This window comes from Podarcis tiliguerta, assembly GCF_965153285.1.
Source record: "Podarcis tiliguerta genome assembly, chromosome: 3".
NCBI lineage: Eukaryota > Metazoa > Chordata > Lepidosauria > Squamata > Lacertidae > Podarcis > Podarcis tiliguerta.
Genome location: NC_139536.1, coordinates 62,085,019 through 62,098,358, shown reverse-complemented (window position 1 = coordinate 62,098,358; position 13,340 = coordinate 62,085,019). Strand labels below are relative to the sequence as shown.

Here is a 13,340-nt window from a genome sequence, read left to right as displayed (position 1 = left end):
TGTTCCAGACAAGGCAGCTTGATTCAAAAGGCAGCCTTCAAAGATTTCTACACATTATGCTTCCTGGTCTTTTGGGGTGCTCACATGCAGCTAGTATTACGAGAGGCGTGCGAGTGGAGCTGCACTTCTTCAGTCTCTTGCCGCCGCCACGTGGCTGTGTCCTACTCCTGCCCTTCCCCAATACAGTGGTACCTCAGGTTACATACGCTTCAGGTTACAGACTCCACTAACCCAGAAATAGTACCTCAGGTTAAGAACTCTGCTTCAGGATGAGAACAGAAATCGTGCTCCGGCGGCGCGGCAGCAACAGGAGGCCCCATTAGCTAAAGTGGTGCTTCAGGTTAAGAACAGTTTCAGGTTAAGAATGGACCTCTGGAACGAATTAAGTACTCGACCACTGTACTGTCTGCACATTTGTTGGATTTTTGCAGTGAGGCAACTTGCCAAAACATTTAGGCTATGCTATAACTTGAACCTAGACTATTCTGCAGACAGCCTGTCCGTTCAAGCAACATTGGTGTGTGGGTGTGCGTTGCACAGGCCAGAGTGGGCACAGTGTGAATGCCTTGGTCTCCTGCTGCATGTTCAAAATGACCAAGTAGGACTTATATCTATTGTATTGTATATAGTTTCTGGCAATCTTAGATACTTGTGGAGCATAGTGGAAGGAGCAGATATGTTTGGTGCAGGCCTTTTATTGCTTTATCAGGGGTCATCCAACTTTTTAGGCCTGGGCATATTTGGAGTTTTGAGTGAATGTTGTGTGTGCCACCCCTTCTGGTTACTTTCAATTGTTCTGTTCTGAGTAAAGCTTAGTTAAATAAAACCTATTGCATTTTTAAAGGAAGAAGGAAGGATCTTCATCCTCGATGCCTCACAGTGAAAGGGCAATGAATGTGGTGTGGGGCTTGGAGGTTTGGGGGGCACGGGGCATCAGGCAAAGACCTTAAAGGTGGCATGTTGGCTGGGCACCCTGAATTATGCTCAAAAACTAATGTATAGTCTGGAACATTGAGTTAACATGGTGGCACCATCAGTGGCGTAGCGTGGGTTGTCAGCACCCGGGGCAAGGCAAGTAATTTGCGCCCCCTAACCCGGGGCAAGGCAAGTAATTTGCGGGGCCCCCCTCTGCACTGTCCCTCCGCCAGATAGTCCCTCGCTCTCTCTCCGCACCGCACGCCTGGCACCCTCCCCTACACAGTGGGCGGCGACCCGGCGGCTCGGATCGGATTCGCACAGCCAGCACTGCAGTGAGAGAGAGAAAGTGAGCCAGGTAGGGGCAGAGAGCTGCGAGTGCGAGCGCCCCCCCCCCAGATGTTGCACCCGGTCCGGCCGGCCCCCCCTGCAGACCCCACGCTACGCCACTGGGCACCATCCCACCAGCATCCGGGCTGAAAGCCTCTTGGTAATTTCATGTTATTGGAGTAGCATTGGTATGTAGGTTTAAGGGGATTCTTATCACCTGTTTTTTAAATGGTTCAGTGTATGTCAGGCACTGAGACCAACCTATGCTCTCTCCTTTTCCACAAGAAAGAATGGGAAAACCCAAGTGTATGCAACCTAAGTGGATCTGAAAATGTAGCAGGCAGGGTAGCCAGCCTACCACTGGTTGGTTCAGCCTATGACATGGTCTCTTCAGCATGGATTTTGCTGATTTTACTTCAACAGGATTTTGCTGCTAGAGCAAGGGCAGCCTATTTTTTTGTTTTGTTTTGTTTAAAACAACTTTTTACTTACAGAACATTTTAAAGGAAATGTAAGGTTATACTTCAAAAAGGAATTGCGTAAATGATCCCAGACAAAAGCTGTGTCATTCCAAGTACATTAAATAAACATCAGAACAAATTGTGTGGCGTATTCATTTTTAAGATAATTTGAAGCCTTTTCCATGTAGGATGGAGTTCAGAGTAAATTAGCAAAGCTTCTACAAATTGTAACCAGTGAGAGTTTTGATCACTTAAGAATACAAGTCGCACCAATTTCAGTGATGTAGGCATGGAAAGCAACTAGATTGTAATATAATTACTAGAAATGCACAAAACTTGAAAGTAAACATGTATTAACTGTAAGATACTGTAAAAAGAGAAACTTCCATAATATATTTTATTTTTATTTTATTTATCAGGAGGTGAATACCCTGATGATATCCAGTCAAAGGAGAATATTTCTGGAGATCCAGCTAAGAAGAATTACTGTGGGAGCATCTCAAGAATAAGTCCTCCATTAGGATAACTGGAGCTTCATTTTCAAAAAGAGAGGTAATCATTGTGCTGTTAGATTTATAAATGCTGCTATTTATATATGAATTTTCAAATGGTCTTTAGACTCTGTTATATAAAGGGGATGCTTCTTGTGGCTTTATTTCTGTTTTTTTAAACAAATTTGTAAACGGCGATAATTCATAAATTACAAACTTAAAATGATAATAGAAATAAACTTACAATGATGTAGATTTATGAATGAGTCTATTCTTATTTTCTGTACTTTGAACTAAGGAGATCCTTTTCTAGTCTGAGACTAGAACTGTGTCACTCTTATTTTGCATCCCAGGAATGGGGACCTGGTGATTCCCAACTCCTTTTTAAAATTAATTTAAAAAAAAGTTTTTACAAATATCATTTCCGTTCAGATATGTTCAATTTTATACATATACAGGATTCCCTGAATCCTTGGACTTGCCTCCCCCCTCCCCCTGTGGTTTCCATAGTACTTCATTTTATACTGCATCTTATAATATTATCCAAATTGTCTTCAGATTTCCATTAGTAACCATAGAATTACGTATTATATTACAAGTGTTATATTAATCCTGCTATCATTTTTAACTGTGTACAGTGTTCTGTAACAGAATCGATAAATGTTTTCCATTCTTTATTAAATTTCCTATCTTCTTGGTTTCTGATCCTCCCTGTCAGTTTTGCCATTTCGGCATAGTCCATCCACTGGTGGAGGAAGAGGAGTGTGGGCGGCACGCCACACCCCCAGGGCACGTGCCAGCCCCTCCCCGCCAGCTCTCCGCCACTGAGTACATCATCTTATCTATTCTTCTCTGGTTGGACCTTTATCTTCCTTCCATCTCTGGGTGAAAAGCATGCTTGCAGCTGTTGTCACATACATAAACGGTCTCTTCTGCTCCTCCGGTATTTCATCACCTATAATTCCTAATAGAAAAGCTGCTGGTTTTTCCACAAAGGTTATTTTAAACATTCCCCCCCCCCCAACTCATTATATATCATTATTTCACAGAATGCTTTCGTTATTTTGCACGTCCCCCACATGGATTCCCGACTCCTATCCGCTCTGGCCCAGCATGTCTGGGGGCCAGGGGTTATGGAAGCCATAGTCTAACAATATCAGGAAGGTCACAGACTCCCATCCCTGTTGTTGTCCAAGCCAAAATGCTATTCAGAGAGAAAAGAAAGTTAAAAATCTCTTCACTGTTTTGACTTATTAAAACACAAGAAAGCTGTTTCATTCCTCTGAGAGCGCCCCCTCATTAACATTGTGTGCTTGTTTTGAATTCAGACATTTGTAATGACGGCTGCCTCTGAGGTGGTTCTATACATAGCTGAATTGTGAGTCAATCAGAAGAATTTCTAAAGAATTCTTTACAAAGAAATTATGCCTTCTGTTTTTAGAAGTCTACCGAACTACTTTCATGTCTCTGTAGAAGGGCTGTTTCAATTTTACATTGCTGTTCTTAAATTTTTAAGAAGATGGTCCGTTTTTTTGATATAATGCAGAATTATTATTTGGGGCACTTTCCATCCACAGCCCCATTAATGTCCTAAATCAAGGAGGGATGGGGGACCTCTTGACACCTGGGCCTAATTAGGCCCACTAGGGGCGCTTATTTGTCCTGCTAGGCTGTTTCACTCAAGCCACGCCCACCTGTCCTACACCTGACATCATATATGACATCAGTTGTGGGGCTGGTAAAGGCAGGGCTTAGATGAAACAGGTTTGCAGCCACCACTGATCAGCTGATTGGTGGTGCCTGCAAAGCCACATACACAGCACTTTCCAAGCATTGACTATAAACTCATTGTCTGCACCTGAGAAGCGTGCTATAGGGATCTGGCTTGTGGGCCAAGTTTGCCCACCCGTCAAAATCTATTGCAATCCGATATCTGATGCTCAAAAGTGGGAGGAGACTCACAAAGCCTTTCCTCAGTCTTCCTGTGTTTCCCTTTTAAGCCCCCATGGTCCTGTTTAAGCCTCCAGAGTCTCAAACATGGGCATAAGGGCTCTCTTAAAGCTTTTGCAGAAGCCTCCTGTGCACTAGCTGCTTCAAAGGTTGCTTTTGCACTTGGCTTCAAGCTCAGCCGGTGAATGGGGATGAAATTCTGCTGCTTTGGCTTAATGTGGAATTAACCCTTGTTCTCCTGCCCATCAGCTGATGTGGGCCTGGTTTGGGGATAATGGCCTCATTGCAGAGGTTCCCCACCCTTAGCATAGGGGTATGTGTATGTCTAAGGGGCATATGCAGGGAAAAGATGTCTCCCACCCACACTAGTCTAGAGCAATTTTCTTTTAAAAAGAATCTGACTATAAATTGCTGAATGTCCCATTAATGTTAACAGACTCACAGCATGCACCACTAATACTCATCTGAGAAATATTATCCATTTGCATTTTAATAAGACGCCACAATGTAATTAAACCAGAGAACTTCGATTTATAAGCTACTGCAGGGCACGTTCAGCCTTTTCAGAGCCTGTTGATGTGATAAATTTTATCAAGTGAAAGCTTGAGGAACCATGATGGCCTAGGTGAAGATTGATAGGGAAACCCGATAACCTGCAATGGCTGATGGCCTTAGGCTATGATGGACTTTAAAAAAAGGATTTCTACTGCAGAAGTATTATGCCAGAGGACACTTCCTAGCCCTGTGGCATAGAGTTGTGGTGCTTCAGCACAATTTATTTTGGACTTGGTGCTGCTCATGCCTGCAAGTTTATCACAGTGCCCATATAACATTAACCTCAGAACCCCCCCCCATTTAATCTGGATTTACTGTCTTCCATGGAGTGGGGTGGTTCTTTTGAGTGTGTGTGTTTGTGTGTGTGTGTTTTGCTTATCAGATTTACTGTGGAAGTGTTAAATCCGGAGCAAAAGGGAAAATATTGGACAGTCTTTTTGATGAAGACAACATTGCATGGATACTGCAAAGAACACACATGCATGCATAAGCCCCAGAGTCTGCAGTAAACTTCCCTGCAGAAGTGCCCCTGCATGCATGCCAATGTGCACACTAGAGAGGTGGTTTGCCACCCCCCACCTCCACAACTACTTAACAATTACTGAGGGTCTCGGTGGACCACTTAATCATTTTTCTGCTTCTTGTAGCAATTGCATTGTGCTGTGCTAGATGCTGTATGGTTTGTAGTGGTATTTTACTGCTGCTTTTACTTATTACATAGTAGACTTTATTGTAGAATTAAAATTGAAACATAGTAAAATACAATGTAAGAAATAAAAGCAGCAATAAAAATATAATTAAAAAACCTATGAATACGTAATATGCATCTCTTGGGTGCTTTCTCCAACTAGACTGGTAGTCCAGTAGGCACAAGTCTGGATCTAACCCATAGTTGCCTGCAAGCAATAATGGGCCATGACTGGAGCCCAAAGAAACACAATACAGATCAGATTGGCTAATTCAGCAAATACTGTTTTGGGGACCACTGGCATTAAGAATAAGGGTGGAGAGCCTGTGGCCTTCCCAGTGATTGTTGGGTTACAACTCCCAATAGCCCTGGCCAGTGGTTGGGAATGTTGGGAGTTTGTATTCCAGGACCTCCTGCAGGACCTCCAGTTTCCTCAGCGCTACTTTAGGATGAGACTGGAAATGATACCTTTGCAGCCTTGAAAATGACTTCAAATTGCATTTTGGCAATTTGTTGCAGTTTTAATTACATACAATGCCAACCTGTCTTCAATATGAATCCTTCTGAATGACCCGTTTATCATGCACTCATCCTAATTGGCTTGCAAAAAACTTAGTTGTTGGTTTGATTATAGCCGTTCTTTATGGAGCATTCATTCTGATTTCCTTGCAAGATGGTGACAATGAGCATTCGTCCAACATACATCCTGATTTGCTTGCAGTGTGTTTACACGTCTGCCTGTTAATGTTTTGTTCCATCTCGCATTTCATATATTTACCAATCACTTTCCTAACTGCAAAAAGTCTGATCCCCCTCTCCCAAACTCAAAACAATTTCTTGCATTAGGCTGACAGACTCCTTTAACTGTGCAAACCTAAAGTTCCAGTATGTGCTTGAATTATATTCCCACAAAAAAATGGCAGTCTGGAGGTGTCATACAACTGTTAGAAAGGACAGGAGGATCCAGCTGTTGCAGGAAAAGGGCTTATTGGGAGAAATTCCTCAATAATCTGCCTCTTAGATATCCCTTGCCTCTTGTGCTTGAGTCAGAGGGGCTGAAAAAACGATGCAGTAATTTTTGGCTTTTTAATTAGATGTTAAGCCAGTAAAGCAGTGTGAAAGCATGGCTTCTGTCTAGAAAAGAACTAGTTTTGCTTTTGAAGTTTTGCCACCTAAATGTCAGCCTACGATACACTTCAAAGGGAAGTGTACCGTGTGACCTCTTCTTGCAGCAGCCCAATTGCCAAATTTCTGCAGCAGCTGGAAGTCTAAGAAGTTTAACAGCAAAAGAAAATTCAATTTATTTATCGGCTCGGTGCTTATTGGTAATAGCCTTAACTACATATATATCAGAACTGTTTGGAACAAACTGAAGAGTCAGAGCTGGCTTTGCTGTAATGTTGTCACTGCGGGGGACCACAGTGCAGGATCAAACTAGGACTGAGAGCCTCCAAGGGGATTTTTTTTTGGCAGTTTTGTTCGTTCAACACCCTGGCCCAACTAGGGTCAGAGTTTCAATGATGAAAGAGCCAAAAAGGGAATGTTCTGGGAAGCAGTTGTGATCTAGTGACCTAAACCCTCCCACCTGCTCACCTGAACCCCAAACTGGGTGGAAATGTGGACATATTTGTAAGCAGGTTTAAACTCACCCCTCACTTCCCCTTTTGTTCCAGTGTCCAATTAAAGAAGTAACTTTACTGTTCTGAAACAAGGAACACACACTGTGTTCCACAGGGAGCTTAAAGTTTAGAAACAGGGACAACCTTCTAATTCCCAGTCTTACAGCACTGGTAAAGCTACAGTGTAAAATGAGTACAACAGTCAAGCAAAATAGGTCAGTAGTTATAAAAACTATTTTTATTAAACACTTTTTTCATTGTTATGAAATAAGAGCAGTATTTTACAAATCTTAGCATCTTCACGAGCAGTTGAAACATTATCTGGTTAAAAATCTTTCTACACCACCAACCTCCCTACGCAAAAATAAAACTTGAACAAAAGTAGTATAGTACAAGTCCAAAATAAAATGTAGTTATTACGCAAATTCAAAACACAGGTGGCTGATTAAAACCACCACCACCACTTCACATAAATATACTGGTTGTAAATCTGGAGGCCTGCTCATTCGTGATTTGGATAGACAGTGTTTTAATCACCATATTGTATCCCTGACTGCAGCAGGGATAATTCTGGCACCATGGTCGGAAGTTGTTTGTGTCTGCCTTTTGCACCAATACTTCAACTAGTTTTCATAGAAAATCCAGCCAGTAGGTTTAATAGACATGGCTTTAAGCCAACAGGATCTCGGCGGCTTAAGCTTAGCTTATTCTTCCTTAAATGATATGAGGGTCGCAGCCTTTATATTCACCCAAGCGTCATCATTTTCCAAAGCTGAAAAAAGCACAAAATGTTAACTGTTGCCAGTGTAAACATATCTATGCTACCAAAAACAGAAGTTAACCACTGGCAAGAAAAATGAGACATGAGTAAAGAAAACAAGGCCAACAATGGGCAGTGTTGTTGTTTAAAGCAGCTGGGTATTTGTAGAGCCACATTGTTTGCTGAACTTAAGGAGTTCCTTTGCTTTGGGTGCTTTCCTGCCCCCAGCTCTTTTCAAATGAAATTCATGCTGGGTGCTGCTTCATCTGGGTCCATGTTGGATGTCCTTGGCAGAGACTGTAGTTTAGGGGCTCCCTCTACTGTGTCACTGGCAAGGCCACGTTCACGGGGACCTGGCTAGGCTGAGGTGCTGGAGACACATTGCTTATGGGTTGCTGAGGAACAGTTGCAGACTCCATCTTGCTGATATGTATGAAGCGCAGACGAAGCTTCAAAGCAGGCCTCAGGTTGCAAATAATCTTTTCAACCTTTAACGAAAGCCAAAGGAAAATAAAAAGTGGTTATAAAGCAATAAAGGGCTGGTCCATTTATATATAGAGATACAGTGGTACCCCGCAAGACGAATGCCTCGGAAGACGAAAAACTCGCTAGACGAAAGGGTTTTTCGTTTTCTGAGGTGATTTGCAAGACGGATTTTCCAAAGGGCTTGCTTCGCTAAATGAAACAGCCCTGCCTCTCCTGTCATGGCGACGGTCACTGCACGCACGCACGCACGCACGCTCACTCGCTTCCCCGCTCCTCCGGCTCCCTCCCACCTTCCGGCTGATGACTCCTCCGGCTCCCTCCGACCTACCGGCTGCCTTGCGCCGCTGCCCACCGCCCTCGTGCGCTCCTCTGAGAGCCGCTGCCGCCAGCAGCCAGCGTTGCAGCCGGAGTCGCGCTCCTGAGCCCCGCCGCCCTCCAGTAGCCACATCGCACGGTGTCCACAAGGCGCGGGTGAGTCCGAGCTACCGGCTGCAGCAGCTGCCCTGCTTCTCCCCACCCCTCCCCGCCGTTGTTAGTGTTTAACTGCAGTGGTGCTTCGCAAGACGAAAAAAATCGCTCAACGAAAGAACTCGCGGAACGAATTAATTTCGTCTTGCGAGGCACCATTGTATATGCCTTGCTATCACCAGCAGTCAGCTAACTTGCGGTAAAGCGAGACAGTAGAGATTGGCTGGGCCATGGTGAATTCAGAGTGCACCTGATCCCAGCAGAAAGCGGAGATTAAAATCTGCTTCTATCAACTCCGTGGGTTTGACCTCACTAAGGAGTTTCCCATGGGAAGCTTCATGGTCAGCATATTCTTGAAGGTGCTTGCAAAGAGCGCTTTTGGCATTTGGAAGTGGCAAAGAACAGCTGATCAGCAGGGCTTCAACGCGGTGCAAAGGGCTCTTTGCAAGCCTGGGTTGTGCGTTGAAATCTTGATGTTCATGCAGACTTCAAAGCACCCCATTACCTGATGTTTCCGTAACATCAGGTGACTGATAGGTGGTCAGAACTGCCCACCTGTCAAATGTGGCCTGCTGGTTTAAAGTCTAAAATAAAAATTTAAAGGTCTTCATTTAGCTTCACAATGGTTACAGAAGAACGCTTGTTAATTGAATCAGGATAACAGATTTCTTTTATATACAGGTTTTAATTGGCTCACTAATGGCAGGATGTCTATTGCAAAAAAAATCTGTGTTTTTTTGTGAATGGCCACTGTTAATAATGTAATTAACACCATCTCTACTGTTCTGTATTTCATTTCTCATTTCACTGTTTATAATTCTAACTACCCCCATGTTATTGCATCTGACAAAGAGGACTCAAGGTTCTTCATTGGTTTTAAACAGTTTTATGCGATTTTTGTTGACTCGCTTCAAAATTTAAAATAGAAAACATAATTCTAGTATGAAAGATCTCTTAACCGACATTTTCCCATAATACAGTGACATTAGGGCTACGAAAGATAAAAAAGAAAAACAGAAGAATAAGAGAGAGGGATAATAGAAATAAAGAAAGGAAAGGGAAAGAGAAAATAAAGCAAAAGAAGAGAGACTTGGCAGAGGAACTTCTGGTTTTCCATCACTTACTTGGTCTTTTACACTGTCTCCAGTAAACATGTACTTCACATGATACAGGAAATCACATATCGGATCCATGTAGTTCAGATGTGTGTTGCATTGGTCCACTTCCAGAAGCATTTCATAAAAAGCTACTCCAATCTATTGCCAGACAAACAAAAACTGTAATGAATATGCATGGTATTGGTGAGCTGAGGATGGTGAGCAGTGCAAGCAGGGGCAGAAGCCTACGGTTCAGTCGTTCTCAAACTTTTTTCTCTGGGTCAAGCTTTCGGAATAAAAATTTGCTCACAACAAGCCTAAAAATTTTCATGGATAAAAAATCAATTGGAAAACAAAAAGAAACAACTAGCAGCGCTAGATTTATAACACTACTTTATAATAGGTAAAGGACCCCTGGACAGTTAAGTCCAGTCAAAGGCGACTATGGGGTGCGGCGCATTTTCAGGCCAAGGGAGCCAGCATTTGTCCACAGACAGCTTTCCGGGTCATGTGGCCAGCATGACTAAACTGCTTCTGGCGCAACAGAACACTGTGACAGAAACCAGAGCGCATGGAAACACTGTTTACCTTCCTGCCACAGCAGTACCTATTTATCTACTTGCACTGGTGTGCTTTCAAACTGCTAGGTTGGCAGGAGCTGGGACAGAGCAACGGGAGCTCATCCCGTTGTGGCAAGCCCAAGAGGCTCAATGGTTTAGACCACAGCGCCACCCACATCCCCACTTTATACTTTTTGGATGCCCCATGATCATATTATAAACAATGTAGCTATGTAAGAACGTGAATCATTCCCAAAATATAATATTGATTGTCCTTGAATCTTCCCACCACAGTGGCATGTGACACTCTTTGAGAACCACTGTAGATCTTGTAAAAGTTTATTAAAAAAAAAGACCACATTCTTTCAATTTAAAATAAAGTGGCCTGAATCTTGCATACAGATATACTACTGAAGCATTCTGCAAAAGGACTCAGCTTTGATGATGAGAGGTAATGGGATAGACAACTGTATATAGTTTTTGCCAGATACACTGGTGTTCTGTGGTCTATCAAAGAACCACGAGGACATTTCTGGTGGACATTTTAAAAAATTAGTCTTTATCTAAATTTGGGGCTTCTTTTGTTTAAGATGAACTCATCAATCCATAGCTATATGGGGGTTTCAGAGCTGGCAAATGAAAATTGGTGGTGCCATGGCAGTAACCCTCACTTCTAGGAGAACTCAGGAATTTTTATTCTTCAAAGATGACAGGGAAAATAGCAGAGAAAAAGCTAATTATGCACTTTTCATATCTCTCGCTCTGCCTGGCTTACTACAGAAAGCAGAGTTTAAAAGGCACAGATGTTCCTTCCTGTCTTCAAAGACAGAGCTTGAAGTCAGCTTTGTTTAGCTACTTATGGCATAAGCATAATTAATTTTAGGACACTGAAAATGTCCTGGAGAGTTTATTTTAAAACTCCTTTGTTGTGCTTGAAGAGACAAGCTGATGAATACTGTAATTTGCTTTCTGCTGTGACTGAATGCAAAGTCCATATAATTTGAGGCTGTGCCTGTGGTGATTTCGGGAGAACTGGGCTGTGTTTCTTTCAACAAACTGACAAAAGCAAATGGGCAGCAAAGAATAGGAAAATACGGTACCCAAAAGATTTTGTAAGATATCCCAAAATTACATAATTGTGTGATATATGCTCTCTTGCACCTATGACTATGGCAGGGATATATTAAACATCCAACTAACTTGCTTCACTGCAAATGTTATATTGGAAGTCCTCCAAAGAGGATGGAGGAATAAACACAATGAAAGATATACAAACTATCTCTTTGTTGAACTAATTGTGTTGGAAGGATAAGAGAGCAAGGTTAATGTTTGCATGGAAAACCTCACCAGAAAGGCAGTATTTAGCAAAGTCCAGAAGCTTGCTGTCCTACTCTTCTGCAGCAATTTCTCTTGATCTCACATACCTCTAGCATGCATCTTGTCCTCTCCTGCTGGAACCGCTGGAGGAATGGACCAACCAGGTGATACACGTAGAGTAACTGAAATTCCGTCTTTACTACTGGTATCAACACTTCAGTGAGAAACCTGTAATATTTTAGAAATTATATTAAGTTAGTGCTTTTATTAGCTTTTTGTTTTATATTTTTCTATTTTATACCCTGAAATTTACCAAATTCTGTTAAGAGGCAAGTGCCGCTAATAACATTAAAATGCATACAATCAAATATTCTGACACACACTTAACAGAGGATATTTACCTATCAGCTATGTCTTATGGCTATATGTGAGCTTTATATACAATCAGCACATTTTTATTTGGCTGAAAATAATATTCAGAGATCATATAGAGTATGCCTGTCATGGCGGGAGTCAGGTAAGCGAAAAAGGAAGCATCTCTTTGTTGTCAGTGAAGTTAACTCTTTATTCAAGGAACTGAACATACAGTGGTGCCCCGCAAGACGAATGCCTCGCAAGACGGAAAACCCGCTAGACGAAAGGGTTTTCCGTTTTGGAGGTGCTTCGCAGGACGAATTTGCTATGGGCTCCGCAAGACGAAAATGTCTTGTGATTCCTGGGGTTTTTTTTCCGCTCCCCACCCCCTTTTTCTGAGGCACTATGCTGCTAATAGCCTTTTAGCAGCTAATCCGCTAATCCCTTAAGCCTTTAATAGCCGCTAAACCGCTAATAGCGCTAATCCGCTAATGGGCTTGCTTCGCAATACGAAAAAACCGCTAGACGAAGAGACTCACGGAACGGAATTCGTCTTGCGAGGCACCACTGTACTTGTTCTCAGCAACACTCCCCAGTAGGTCTTGCTCCTATGAAGCAGTTGCCAGGACTGAAGGCCCCTGCCTTCACCATCTCTAAGGCTCTTCCTCAGGTGTTTCCCAAGCAGTCTCAAACTGTGTCTGGGCACCTCTGTTCTGCTCTTCTCATTACTTTGCAAGTTCTTGGAAACCAGGTGAGAGGGGAGCTTGTTGCAGCAGAAGAGGGAGACTCTGTGTTCTTCAACAGTCCCTTGACACCCCCTCCTGCTCCAGCTTCAGAGTCTGAGCTGCTTCCTGTCCCGGGCTCTTCCTGCTCACTAAACCCTGTTGTCCCTTCAGCATCTGAAACCTCCCCCCTCCAATCCACTCCCTCGGACTGCTCCTCTGTGTCCCACCACCGGTCATCCGGCTCTGAGCCTTCCTCCTCTGGGGTTTCCTCAGCTGGTGCCTCCCACCACTCCTCTTCATCCAGGCAATCCATGACACCTACTTTGGAATGAGGGAAAGTTGGCCAATGCTTGAATGGTGCCAGACCGCATGTGCCAATGCCAGAGTGTAGCTACAGCACATCTCGGAGTAAGACTGATGGCAAGCTGTGAAGTCAAACAGCTGGAAAGGGTAACCAACCCATTCGGTCTCCGAAGTCAAGCTAGGACTGTTGATAACACTCACAATCCGTTCGTGAAGGACAATCCAGTAGGGCTCCTGGGAAAAGAGAGCCAAAGCAAATCA

At 43.2% G+C, this 13,340-nt stretch overlaps 1 protein-coding gene across 2 annotated transcripts in view; it reads right to left on the bottom strand.

Annotated features, from left to right (window-relative positions):
- Positions 1-7,225: 7,225 nt before the first annotated feature.
- MED23 (mediator complex subunit 23) overlaps positions 7,226-13,340 on the bottom strand; it is a 41,623-nt gene continuing 35,508 nt past the window's right edge. For both annotated transcript variants that reach the window (XM_083434777.1, XM_083434778.1), the window contains 4 exons: positions 13,099-13,313; positions 11,805-11,925; positions 9,848-9,979; positions 7,226-8,257 (listed from right to left, as the gene is read on the bottom strand). In XM_083434777.1, the coding sequence (XP_083290903.1) occupies positions 8,087-8,257; positions 9,848-9,979; positions 11,805-11,925; positions 13,099-13,313 (639 nt within the window). In that variant the 3' untranslated portion in view covers positions 7,226-8,086. The remainder of the gene's footprint in view (positions 8,258-9,847; positions 9,980-11,804; positions 11,926-13,098; positions 13,314-13,340) is intronic.